A 13,740-nucleotide genomic window follows, 5' to 3' on the forward strand; every position below is an offset into this window, starting at 1 on the left:
AGAGTCGCTCTCTGCGAGGCGGCAGCGTCCATGCAGCAGCGGGGGGAGGGGCAGACTGTGAGGGTGTGAGGTCATGCTGTTACTGGCCAATCGGCAGTCTGTGCTTGTTAACGGCGTCAGTGAGGGAGTTAGCGGGTTCAGTGACAGGTCGCGCCGATCGTTAGTGTTTCCTGCGAGTCATCGAGCGGCACTTACGGTAGCTACTCTCACTATCGCTGGCGTTAGACGTCACGTGTTCTGGAATCACAACACAAACAGGACACGACAGGTCACATCGCCGTCCCACAATGCTTTGCCCCGAGCCGTGATCACGCAGGGGGACTCGAGGCGGCAGATCAATCACAGCAACAAACACCGTCCGACTCTTTTCAGCCCAATAATGGACACATTTCAAACATTTCCCAAACTTCCAGGAGTCTTCCCTGACCTCAGATCCAAATATAACTGCTTCACGTTCAAAGACTCGACTCTGAAAACTGGGCGATGTGGATAAAACCAGACTGTATATAAACGATGGAAGCAGCCACCGTGACATCATCCGTTTGCTTCGAGCAGAGCGATTGAGGCTGAACCAGGGAGGGAACTGAGGGACACGGCGCACTCAGTGGGCAGCGACTTCCCCTCCATCACCTTTTAAACATTTTAATTAGACCAAAATTAACTAAATAAATATCACGTTTTTAACTCAGTAAGACTTAAAACTAAAGACTGAGACCACAAACTCACCAGGACAGCATCGCCCCCTGCTGGCCATTAAAAAGAACGCAGCTTTAAGACGCTTCCTTCCTTTATATACAGTCTGTGTTTTCAGCTCGCTGATGATCATATTCAGATAAGAAAATAAAATCAGATTTTTTCTGGGATATTAAACGTTTTCTTTAGATCGTCAGCTGGACAAACATCTGGAAACATCTGGAAACACCACCAAGACCTGAATACACACATTTTAAACTGTAATTTAACCAAAACTAAAAATGTTCCCTGGTTTATCGATCAGCCGTGTTTGTGGGCGGGTTTATTTCCCGATGACTGAGCGAGCGGCTCGGCTTCAGATCTGCTCGTGTCGGTCGCCGTGTTCAGCTTTTAGAGCTTCCTGTAACTTGTACACGTTTGCCATGAAACAGAAAAACAAAGGTCTCGTGAGAGATGAAGAGCGGAAACTCGTGGCCAGAGTGAAGAGCGCCGGCCTGAAGGATCCACGAGGGTCTGTGGTGAGGAAGAGGAGGGGGAGGGGTCTCAGACTCCACCAGGAACCATCATCAGACTCTTCAGTTTAGCGTCTTTTACGGCATTAAAACTAAACGCGCTGACCCGGGCCTGCCGACAGCAGCCTTCACTGACACTCGACACACTGACATAAGAAAAACTGAGATTTTATCTTCATGTTCTGGATGAAATATAACAAACTGATCCGGATCAGAGCTCCTGTCAGTCGGGAACTTTGAACCTGCTGGTTCTCTGTTACGTGTTTGACTGGTTTTTGTGGTTTTCTGAGTTTTATTTGATAGTTTTGGTCCCATATGCAGTTTTATGAACATCATTTAAAATCTGAATAATCACTTTGATCAAAGGCTGATCAGGAGTCGTTGATGCTTCGTCTGATTTTACTTCACAAAACAAACAAAATAAAGTCGTCTGCTCTAAAACACGAAGCTGCTTTTAATTCAAAACAAACAACCAGTAGAATAAACCTCGAATACAAATCGGGCGGCGTAAAGCTCCGCCCCCAGAGGTTTTAGGATGGAAGGATGCTCGTGCTCACAACTCATAAACTCGCTTGTAGAGCGAGCGGCGTCTGTACGCTCTGGTTATTTAGTGGAGCTCTCCGGAGGACGCTGGTGGAGACCGAAGAGGCTGATGGGAGTTTTGGGGGAGGGGGTGTTGGGGAGAGACTTACTGTGTCCTTTGGACAGCACGTCCTCGCTGTTGTCCTGCAGCAGCAGAGCCGAGTGAAGGAAGGAGGGAAAACAACCACAGACACAGTTACTGACAGAGCGACAGACTGAGAGAGCAGAGGGAACGCCGCCGGGGCGCCGCTGCAGGGCGGCCATGTTGGCTCTGGTTTCAGGTTTTAGAAACGGCTTCTAATCAGATCGCACGAGCGCGGCCACGCCCTGCAGCGGTGACGACCAGCGCGCGCTCAGCACGCCGTCGCCACCTGATCTCTCTTCCTGTCGCCGGCCAACCTCCTTTCAGACCGCCCGCCTCCCCGCGCTTGTACTTACGGTCGACATCGCTGGTCTCCTGCTCGCTCGCCTCTTTGCTCTTGTAGAACGGAAACTTTCGGGAAAAGAGGTTCTTTTTACGCTTGTCATTGAGAGACTGCTGAGGAAGAGGAGGAGGAGGGGTGATGGAGTAAAACAAAAACAGAGGAGGAAGAGAGGGAGATGAGGGGGTGTGATGGGTGTCTGAGTCTGCGTCTGACCGGCTCACAGTTTCAACATTAAACACAAAAATCACGAAGTTTAAACTGAAACACTCGGACACAGAGGCCCCGACCCTGAACGCAACCTGCTCTGACGCCCCGCTTCACACGCCGACAGTGAAGGCAGCGTCGGTCGGAGAGGAGGAGGAGGATGAAGGTGAACATGCTGACGACATGCAGAGACACAGCAGCGACAAGCTGGGAGAAGCCGTTTGGTTATTTCGGCGAATCGGCTCGAAGATGGTGCTGATGCGATGCCTTCAAGTGCATCAGGAAAAGTCGTTCCACAGAGCATTTATGTTCCTTCGTGTAGCACTGAGGAAACACTGGTGCTACAAACGTCCCGTGGGTCGGGCTCAGAGGCCTTCTCAGCTTTACGTGGTTTCTTCATTTGGACTTCTGAAGCTTAAATTTAGCTTCAAGCTTTTGCATTTCGTTTGTCTTGAAGTGTAAATGAAAGCGTGACGTCACCAGTCAGGCTGTAAAGGTTACTGTGGGGTTAACACTGATATTTAAAATAAACTCATCCAGATGTGAGGCTATAACAAAACGATATCGGCTGATGTCATGGCAACCAACCAACAAATATTAGGTTTATTTAAAAAGCGCCGGCAGCTGCAGTCTGAGTCCGGCATCCACCTTCTTTCAGCTCCATTGTTGGTCTCCACCACCTCATGGCTGCAAATATTGATTAGTTGAGGCTACGAACGCTAAACCTACATTTATGTATAGAAGCCAAACACAGAACAGAGTCGTGTCCCTTTTCCTTTAACCGTCTGTTACTATGGTAACAGCTTGGTCTCAGTGGGTTCATTCAAGCTTGTGCGATGACACAAAACCAAAACCAGGAGCTGAAAGGGCCTAAAAAGGTCTGTGTTCAAGTTATTGATTAGTTCAACTATAAATGGGTTTAATGGCTCAACGAGAAGAACAAGCAGACATTTGAACCGCTGCGTGTCGTTCATCAGCAGGAGGCGGGACCTGTGACATCATTAGCTCACATGCTGCACTTTGATGTTACAGAGCAGGAGACGGAAAACAGGGTGAGGAGGGTGAGTGGTGAGGAGGAGGAGGAGGAGGAGGAGGAGGAGGAGGAAGGTTTGAGAGCAGCAGACGTCAATGTCAAGCGTTTCGCGAAGAGGCGGGGAGCAGACCGCGGGCACCATGCATGTTCTACGGTTTGCCTCCCCGCCCTCAGTCTGCCGTGTTAGCGTGGCGGCTGGCGAGCAACGCCGTGGCGACACGTATTAAAGCGGCACACGGTTTAAAGGTGGCGGGGGAGGGAGGGGGAGGCGCTGCTGCGATTTGGTGAAGAAGAAGAAACGCCTCAGAGATCGTCATGCTGTTAAACGGCCGGCTGCTTCAACATTAGTCAAACACTCATTAGTAGGTGGAGATCAGGTGGCGTTGGCGCAAACACACAGAGGTCACATGATGCACACAGCTGGCGTCAAACACCTGAAACGTGTCATCAACCAGCTCAGAATCAGCCGACTTTATTCAAACACGTTTCACCTTCACACGAATGAATCTGGTGCAGTTTAAAGTGCGACACACCGACGCTCGGGGAAGGTCAGAAAAACAAGCACCCGTCACACTCGAGGTGGCGGGCGCCGCGGGCAGCCATTTCCCTCACTGCCGGGTTTCAAAAAAGGCGGGCGGCGCAGACGGACTTATCCAGTAACGTCCGGTAACTGATGAAAACCCTAAAACCGAGTCGTTAGCTAACAGACTGAAGTCTGTCACAACGGCCCAAACACGCGTGCACTTCAACCGCCTGTACGAAGGTAACACCGCGCATGGCTTCACTAACCTGCACGCTACACGTCACTGCGGGGAAAATAAAGTCGGCTGATCCTGAGAGCATCAGATGGGACGAGTCACTGAAGTCTAAACAAGTCCGACTCGTTCTATCAGGTCGAGTCTGGAAAACTGAGCATCTTTAAAAGACGCAGAAATCAAACAGACAATAAAAGCAATAAAAAATGTTTTACAGCTTAAATACAAAGAACAGAAAAACGTCTTTGTGTGTAAATAAAGTCGCGTTACTGGAACTAAAACACGTTTCTGACTCCAGGGACCGTCTACGCCGTCACTCACCCCTCTGTCCCGAGACTTGGCGTTAAACTTCACCGTCTTTAACCTCGCCCTCTCCTTCTTCTCCACCCTGTGGGAAAGGTCAAAGGTCAGCAGAGATCACAAGGGAACCAGACTTTATGCATGAATCTGTCAGATACTCGGAATGAGCTCCGCCTCAGAGCTCGAGGGCAAATCGAGTGAGTCGGCAGCTTGCCGCCACTCCGCGAGCGTTCCTCCAGAAACTGGAAGGTTTTGCTTTTCGAGTCTCTGACGACATCCTGACCTTACAGTCTAACTCTGCCTCTACCCTCGGAGGTCACCTGGTAAATGTTCAGAGCGTCACTGTGAAGCTCTCGTTCGTCGCAGTGACACCTGTACAGGTGCGACCCGGATGTTTGTTTAAATAAAGTTACAAACTCCAGCCAAACGTCCTCTCGAGCTGTGAGCCGAGCTCTGAATCCTGATTGGTGGAGCAGATGTAACTGGGACTGACCGTCTCTTGCTGGGGATGACCCCCACCTCCTCCACCTCTCCCTGTGCCGTCAGCTGCCTCGCCTGCCACCACTCGTCGTCGGAGGCGTTCACCACGTGAAGGATGTCTCCGAACTTAAAGTTCAGGCCCTGACTCGGCAGACCGGAGTCTCTCGTCTTATCGTAGTCGAACAGAGCTCTAAAACACGAACGACAAACAAACCGATTAAAAACAACACAGGACGTCAGCACGCGAGCGCCTTCCACGCTTTAGGCCTACCTGACGTACAACGACCTCTTCTGACTCGTCCGCAGAGACCCAGAGCCCGAGCTGATGCTGCTGTTCATCATCTGCTCCCTCAGGTCGTGGATCTTTGCCTCAAACCGGCTGTACTCTGAGCGGACACAGAGGCCACCCAGGGGTCAGAGGTCACAGGAAATTACAGAAACACGTTAGAGTCTCTACAGAAGATTTTTATGAAGCCAAACAGAATCTGAAACTTTTTAAACTGGACTGTTTCTCTGGTAAAATCAGAGATGACTGCTGGTTTCAGTTTCCCACAGAGATCAGAGCTGAAACATCTGTGAACAGCTGGATTAATAATCAATCATTTTAAAGTGAAAATAATCAAACGGCCAAATATTCTGATACCAGCTGCTAAATGCAGAGGATTTGTTCCCTTTCCTGCTCACACCCGACTGTAAATATACTTAAATGTAGTTATTTTTATTTAAGCTGCTGCTGGAGTCATGTGATCCTGCAGGTGCGTGCTGCTGTCCCACCTTCTGGTCTGTAGTGGGCGACGATGGTCACTGTCTGCCCGGCGTTCTTCAGGGCGGCGGCCGCCTGTTCGTGGGTGGCGTTACGGAGGTCCACGCCGTTCACCTGAAAACACAAAAACAATGTCAGACGCGGAACAACGACTCAATCGAGGAAACGAGCGGCTCAGTCTGATCCAGCACTTCTCTAAAGGTGCAGCTTTTAATTTGAAAGTCAACAGCGTGTTTGCCTGCGTGTGGCGAGCGACCGGCAGCGACTCATCACTGACTCAGACAGACACTCTGGTTTAAGTTGTTGATCTCAGAGTTTAACGCGTTGTTACGTACGGAGACGAGTCGGTCTCCTTTCCTCAGCTCTCCGCTGAGGTCAGCAGGTCCTCCGGCGAGGATGAAGGAGATGAAGATCCCCTCGCCGTCCTCCCCGCCCACGATGTTGAAGCCTAGTCCCGTCGCTCCTCTGTGAAGCACCACCTTCCTCGGCTCCCTGCAGGAAAAAACACTGCAGCCGTCAATCATCTGAAGTCATGTGAGCAGGGTCCCCCTCAGACTCTGCAGGTGTGTGTTATGACGGGAGGGTGGAGGGTGTAACTGCAGGTGTGCACCAGCAGAGGGCGCAGCAGCTGTGGTTCAGCTACAAAAACACTGAAACGTTTCAGTGCAGGCGTGCGCGTGCAGCGTTTCTGTTCTCACCGGGTGACGTCGTCGTCTCCCAGCGTGCTCTTCGGGGTCGGGGAGTAACGCCCCGAGGATGCTGGCGGAGGGACGGGCTGACCCAGGAAGTTGGGGGGGCTGATATGGTTCTCCATGCGCTGGGAGTACGCTGGAAGAGAAAGAGAGAAGACCATTAAAACCAGTCTGATCACAGCCGCTGTGTGTCTGACGCTGAGCTGCTGCATCTGCTCGCCTGTCCGGCTCCTGTAACCACCTGATTGGCCGAGGCCGGCAGCCGTCGAGGGGGGTCGTAAACGACACCGGTGAGCGAGAAACAACCACCTCCCAACTCAAGCCTGTCACGTTTCTGCTGAGGATCAGCTGTAACCGCAGCATCAGAGCGATGACAGAGACGACGAACACGCAGTCAGTTTATTATGATCTGTGACAGCAGCACCGAGAGGATGAAACCTGAAAATAGTTTCCATTCGTCTCCATTTTTAAAAACATTTGAAAGTTTGATGTTCGTCTGATCGGAAACTGTTCTCTCCACGAACAGGACACTCCCCCGGAGACTTCAGGAGGTTAAACAAATAACGTCCCTGCATAATTAACAGAGCGATGGTTTTACTGCCACTGCAGGAGACGAAGGGCGTCGTTGGTCCACGACTCGGTTTAGACACAAACTCAGAAGCTGAACAGCTGATCGACTGTGGCCCAAACTTCAGATATAATCATAGCTGTCAGCACTCGGTTTTAGGGAGTCTGTGTTTCACATGGATGAGTTGAGGCACCTGGTGGCGTTTGTGAGAGCCGAGCTGCCAAACATCGTTCTTCCGCGACTCGGGATCGGATATTTTGTGCTCGTTCCTCGTTTGGCTTCAAACCAGCACCAGCCTGCTCGGCTCAGAGTCTGTGTTAGATTTAAGGATGTCAACTCATGATGATTACTCAGATTATAACGTGCAACACTTCCTGCAGCCTCCGTGTCTTCCTGTGCGTTCCCATCAGTCTCTCCTCGGCTCCGGATCCTCCACAGCTGCTTGGAGCTCCTCGGTCTCTATAGCCGAGGAGCCTGACGCGCAGCATCTCTGAGGGGTGTTTCCTTCTTTGGCATCTCCTCAACAGCTCGGTGCCAGCTGCGAGCCTCCGGGATGCAGGTTTGTCCTGCAGTATTACAGTTTCAGAGCGCTTCCTGTAATTTGCAGCGAAGTGAGAGATCTAAAAACAAGGTTCAGAGCTGGGCCGTCTTCATCCCTGCTAAAGCTGCCGGTTCAGAGAGAAATGTTTTAAAGGAACCGGCCTCGTCTGCACTTTGAGGCGTGTCGTTTGACGAATCCCCGCCCCACTTGATCATCAGAGACTGCGGCGGTCCACACCGGCTCAGGGTCGGATGTCATCCTGACCACATGAGCCGGGACCTTCTAATCTGCTCGATGTCAGAGCAAAAATCCACCGCAGCGTTCAAGACAAACCAACAAGCCTTCAGCTCCAGAAAACCGACACTCACACAGGGAAACCTTTAACTCAAAACCAGGTCAGCTGATTTATGCGAGACCTCATTTATCTGGAAGATCTTAAAACGGAAAACAATTCAGGATAAAAAGTCCAGGGAAGTTTTCAACTATGGGTTTTCCAACTGTTTCTGGAAGCCTGAATCCAGAACAAACTGAAACGCGATCGCAGCATCAAAACGTTTCTCTCTTCAGCTGCAAACACAGAAGCAAACTTTAGTGGTGAGGTCACAGGTGTGTGTGTTTGCACTCACAGTTGGTGAGGTCGGGCGGAGCGAAGCTGTCGTTCATGAAGACACTGTTGGGTTTAGCCACTTTCAAGTAGACCACGTCGGGAGTGTTTTTCAAGGCAGTGACGGCGTGTTCGTGGCTCACCTCCTCCAGGCAGGAGCTGTTCACCTGAACGCGGACACACCAAGAGAGGAGCGGTCAGACACGCCTGTGCTTTTATTCTGAAGGTCTGCTGTTTGGTAGTTGGTAGTAGCGCCTGCACCGCAGATTCAGCGCGTCTTCCCTTAATAAAACATTTTATACGTTTATAATTATAAAATGTTATAAGGGTGAAACTTTATCTTATTGTTAAAACCTCAGAAATATTCATGGTGCTCGTTCTTCACCGTCTACTCAGCAACTTCCTGTTTTTACTGCAGATCTAAAACTTCATTTGTTCTTTAGCACTGAAACCTGTTTCTACTATTTATACACGTGTTGGTTGTTTATCAGAAATATTTTACTTTATTTTAATTTATTTTATTAACTCGCTGACCTTTAACCTGCTTTTATTATATTTAACTTTTATTAGTCTCATTTTTTTCCTTTTTTAAAATAATGTAATTTGTTTGTTTTATTTTTATTATTTAAATCAGGCTTTATTGGTTTTAATTAACATTAACAGTTCTTTTTGGTTTATTGATTATTTAAAAGGTTTTAATTGAATTTTTTTAAAATATTTTATTTATTATTTATTTTATGTTAACTTCCAGCTCTTTCCTTTAATCTGCCCATTTTCTGTTTTTATTGTTATTTTAATTAATTTCTAATTGTGCTTCTTTTTTCAAATATAGTATTCTGTCTTGTGTGTCTATTGATTTTTTTTACGGGTCTATTTTTGTTTTTTATTTATATTTTTCTACTTTTAGTCGTCTTTACTTCTATTATTTCTTTCCTGCAGTTACTTCATGTCATAAGTTTAAGCTTGTCTTAATTATTATTTCTAATTTTACTGGTTTCAAATTTGAGTCTTTAGTAGGTCTCATAAATAATCTCATCAGAGCTTTTCTTAATTATTTTATTGCACTGAATGTTTGTAACTCTGTTTGACTTTCTCGTGTTTACTCTTTTAGTTTGTAGCTGTGGTGTAAATAAATTATTCGTCTGATGTGATTTCTCGTGTTTGATCCTTACAGCCAGCAGTTTGTCTCCAATCTGCAGCCGCCCGTCTTTATGAGCCGCTCCGCCTTCGATGATCTTGGTGACGTAGATACTGTTGTCGCCGGGGATGTGCTGGTTCCCCACGCCGCCCGCTATACTGAAGCCGAGACCTGCAACACAAAGAACCAGAAGGAGGGTGCAGGGTGATCAGACGGGAAAAGCATTCTGGGTAAAAACCCTCAAACTCTGGAGTCTAGCTCCGACGCCTGAGCGTCCTTCACAGGGACAAACTTTAAATAACAACCACCCCACGAAACGCGCCGCTGCTGGTTTAACACGGGAACGAATCAGGACACATAAATGCACAGAAGCATATTTCAGGATGTTTCCGTGGAAACCGAGGCTTTGTTCTTGAGCCGGGCTCCTCGTCTGAATAATCATGAGGCCCGCGGGGATTTCACTAAAGCTCCTCAGCAAGCGGAGACAATCCAGCAACACGGCCGACACACATCCACGCCATCTGCGCAGAGCTGCAGCCGTGAGCCAAAACATTAGGAACACTCACAGGTTTAATAATGAGCCTGCGCTCAGACAGGGCGCCGGATCTGAGCGCAGGCACAGTTTAAGCCTTCACGCTACCTTTGGGTCCTTTCACCAGCTTGATCTCCATCACTTTCTCCGAGACGGGTTTCCTCCTGCGGACGTAGAGTCGGACCAGAGATCCCGCCTCCTTCAGCGCCTCCACGGCTCGGCTGTGGGTCACGTCCCGAACATCCACCTCGTTGACTCTCAGGATGACGTCATTGACCCTGAAACAGAGCGTGAACACCGCGCTGTCAGTCAGGTCACCTGCTTCAATAGAAACTGATGATGTCACAGCTTTTCTTTCATTTATTGGAGCTAAAGCAGGAAGTAGAGTCAAACTACGGATCCAAACTTACAAACAGTTTAAAGGAAACCTGAGACCGTACTCTTCGTCCTCATCATCATCACCTGGATCAGGTGTGACAGACTTTCTGCATTATGAATGAGCCATGAAAGGCCGCAGGGCACAGCGGGGGTCCGGCTGTGAGGACACCACCTCTGACTGCAGACCGAGGGACAGAGGTCCTTCTCTCTCTACATGTTTTTATACGAGGCCGAATCCGTCAGGCCAGCTTCAAGCTGAGCCGGTAAAAAGTGAAAGCTCATAAAGTTTGTGATCTTAGAAAGGTTAGTGTTAGAAACCTGTGTGAGTCGCACGTTGTTCCCTCCGTCCCCACTAACTGCTCCCTGATCAGCTTAACAGCCTGTCCTCCACAGCAGCTACGCTGTAAAGCAGCAGCCTGGAAGGAACTGCTGCAAAGCATTCTGGGTGTTGTAGGAGATGCTGGTTTTCAGTTTAAAAGAAAATCTGAGCCCTCCTCTAATGAGGTGACAGAGGGATCAAAAATAGAAGGAGCCGCTCAGACATCAGTCACACCTCCTTCACCAACCAACAGTTTCCTGCTGCCTCACCTGAGCCGTCCATCCTGCGCCGCCGCTCCTCCGGGGATCACCTTGGTGATGAAGATGCTGGGGTCTTCACCGATGTGAGGGTTGTCGGTGCCGCCTGCGATGCTGAAGCCCAGCCCCGAGTTTCCCTGGAAACCACAGTGATCACAGTATTAATGATAACGATCCGAGTCTGTGAGCATGCTCAGGATTCACACTTCCTGCCAGAAGTTTGACGCCGTGTTGGAAAACCTCGAACCGCAGCCAAGAGGAGCAGAAGTGACAGCTGGAACAACGAAGCATGAACACGTCTGCAGGTACCGCTACGCGAATCCCCCGGCACGAGTTTGCACCAATCAGATAACGTCAGCAAACATCCAGAACCCGAGAGCGTGCAGCGGCTCCGAGGCGCTGTTAAACATTGTTTTTACCTTCACTGGTTCAAATACACTGCTGTAATTACCCAGCATGCCGTTCTGCACTGAAATTTTTATAAATGTGCAGTTATTGTGTAGAATGGCTGGTTCCTGCCGCGGTGGGCGTCCGGCGTGTCCACTGCTGTGGACGGGCATCAGATTCAGTTTGTGTCATGTGTGGAAACATTTTGGTTGTGATGATAAAAACAACACGAGGCCGGTTAGACCGCAGACAGAACGACAGGCAGACCTGTGAGACTTTTTTAAAGCTGTGCTAATAATTTGCACTTAAAGGAGCAAAATTAGGACAAGAACAAAAGGAGGAAGACGGTAACAATGTGGAGGATAATACCAGAGGCAGCGAGGAGGATTAAAACAGAGCTGATTAAAGAGAAACTGTTTGTGTGAGAGGATCAGAAACTTTTGCTTTGTTTAACAGAATCTGGTTCATTCGTTACGTCCTCGTTTCCCCCGAAATCTCAGACGGTCGGGAGGTTTGGTGCAGGCAGCGGAGGTCCATGAAAGCAGTGCCTCAAAGTCAAACAGAGAGCATCAGACGGCGGGTCGCCCGTCCTGCGAGTCATAGACCGCGGCTCGTTTATGTGGCTCGTAAAGACGCGACGGAGTTACGGCGGCTCTCGCGGCGAGCAGCACGGCCGTCACTCACAGGGAAGTAAACAGTAAAGGCAGCTTACCCGCTCCAGCGTGATCTCCTCGTACTCATAATCAGCCTCCGTCCCGTTCACCTGCAAACACACACACAGGTATCAGCTCACCTGTCGGCTCCTCCCAGCAGCAGTTTATAGGAAGCAAACACGTTAGTAGAACACAGACTCTACTGTACTTCATTAGAAACACTTCACTGAGTCCAGGGTTCAACTGAGCCTCCTCCTGCTCCTCAGGCTCACGTCTAACCTCGGAGAACTGAAGAGTTTTTATTTCCTCCTCTTAAGCCTGAAGTTCAAGGTTCGTGCGATGCAGCCGTCTGCCACAGCTCCTGCAGGCTCCACTCACCGACTCTGATCTAACACATTTCCTTTAAACCGTCCAATTAACAGAAGCGTGCTGCAGCACTGAACTCTGAACTGATGTGGGGAGAGGAGAGCGAAGCAGATGCTTCTTCAAATATTTCTCCCCGTCAGGTGAAACTGAAGCGACGCCGTGCTGACAGCGGCCGGAGTCCACGGGAGGCAAACATCAATTTAATAAAGACGGGTCCAGTGCTAGGCAGGTGAGGCTCCAGCTGGCCCGACGGTGAAGATGGAGTTACCAAACATCTGCAGATCCACAGAGTCCTGCATCCTAGCCATTGTCTGTGGATCTACCCACCCACCCATGACTCCATCTTTATCCATAAAATCATCAACACAGGTATCATGCCTTCATGCATCTGTCATCATCTTCCAATCTATCCATCACTCATGCAGCCATTCAGAAATGAGCAGCACTCACGTATGGAGGTGTGTCCAGGCTGTCTGCGTTGACCACCACAGGCGGAGGATTGGCCTGCAGAGACGAGGAGACACGTCAGAACATCACAGAGGAAAAACATCTCCACCCTACAAACACCCTCACAATAAAGAAACCCCCCTGAACCTCCACCCCTCCGATCACACCCCACGCTGCGCCCGGGTCGGCCGCCGCGCAGCTGCTAAAAGACTAACTCTCCTCATGATGCTAAAACGGGAAGCCCGAGGATTTGAGCACAGATTAGCGAGCACGAGCGGTACGTACATGGTGGCGCTTCACGCTGCAGAAGATGCAGTTCTGAAGCATGAAGCCTTAAATGAAGAAACAAATCAAGAAAATCAATCAAATCCAGTCGTGCAGGAGGGGAGAAGCTGCTCCTTCACCTCGTCTTCCTCGTCTACTCTGACTCTCGCTCGCTCGCCCGGGAGGAGCCAGATGGGCTCTGAAAAGTCAAACGGGGGGAGCGTGGCATTCCTCCCGCTGTTTCTATCTCTAATCTGCTCACTTCATCAGCGCCACAGCTGGACGGCCGACACTGAAAACCGAACTCGACAGAAAGCCGCAGAGCCAAATGAGCGAGGAGAGAAGTGAGGATGGAAGGAGGGAAGGATGGAGGGATCGAGCAGAGAAGAAGGAGAGGAGGAAAGTCAAAAAGGAACAAAAAAAGGAGACCTGTGACGTTGGAGGGATGGCGGTGGTCTCGGCTGGGATTGGCAAGATTGGGATCACGGGGATTATGGGTGAGGAAGGCGGGGCGGCCTCGGCCTGCTGAACAATAGCATGGTGAGGGGTCAAAGGTTAGACACAGATGAACAGCCGGTGAAGGAGGAGGAGAGGATGTATATGTGTATGTGCATGCTGACTGATAGGGGGCGTTCGTTTAGGTCGAGCCGAGGTGCCAGATGGGAGGAGTTTGACAGAGAAGGACCGCCAAGTGTCAGAGAGGTCGGCCAATCACAGGAGGTCACTGTGTGAGTGACACCTGACGATCCTGATGTGGCAAACTCGCCCATCTGCTGTTCTGAGGATTAAAGCCATCTCGTGTGTGTGTGTGTGTGTGTGTGTGTGTGTGTGTGTGTGTGTGTGTGTG

The 13,740-nt window shown here is 49.8% G+C and overlaps 1 protein-coding gene across 7 annotated transcripts in view; it reads right to left on the reverse strand.

Annotated features, from left to right (window-relative positions):
* Positions 1-10: 10 nt before the first annotated feature.
* LOC102215717 (disks large homolog 1-like) overlaps positions 11-13,740 on the reverse strand; it is a 93,688-nt gene continuing 79,958 nt past the window's right edge. For 2 of the 7 annotated variants that reach the window (XM_005751354.1, XM_013915464.1), the window contains 15 exons: positions 13,323-13,418; positions 12,633-12,686; positions 11,876-11,926; positions 10,789-10,913; positions 9,931-10,100; positions 9,325-9,461; positions 8,175-8,319; positions 6,446-6,575; positions 6,083-6,239; positions 5,759-5,861; positions 5,256-5,370; positions 4,998-5,174; positions 4,526-4,592; positions 1,898-1,931; positions 11-237 (listed from right to left, as the gene is read on the reverse strand). In XM_005751354.1, the coding sequence (XP_005751411.1) occupies positions 161-237; positions 1,898-1,931; positions 4,526-4,592; positions 4,998-5,174; positions 5,256-5,370; positions 5,759-5,861; positions 6,083-6,239; positions 6,446-6,575; positions 8,175-8,319; positions 9,325-9,461; positions 9,931-10,100; positions 10,789-10,913; positions 11,876-11,926; positions 12,633-12,686; positions 13,323-13,418 (1,638 nt within the window). In that variant the 3' untranslated portion in view covers positions 11-160. Of the gene's footprint in view, positions 2,326-4,525; positions 4,593-4,997; positions 5,175-5,255; positions 5,371-5,758; positions 5,862-6,082; positions 6,240-6,445; positions 6,576-8,174; positions 8,320-9,324; positions 9,462-9,930; positions 10,101-10,788; positions 10,914-11,875; positions 11,927-12,632; positions 12,687-13,322; positions 13,419-13,740 lie in introns of all 7 variants that reach the window. The other 5 variants (XM_013915465.1, XM_013915463.1, XM_013915466.1 and 2 more) reach the window with 4 other exon arrangements.

The sequence above is a fragment of the Pundamilia nyererei genome, unplaced genomic scaffold, assembly GCF_000239375.1.
Source record: "Pundamilia nyererei isolate P.nyererei 1_Seehausen unplaced genomic scaffold, PunNye1.0 scaffold00307, whole genome shotgun sequence".
Lineage (NCBI taxonomy): Eukaryota > Metazoa > Chordata > Actinopteri > Cichliformes > Cichlidae > Pundamilia > Pundamilia nyererei.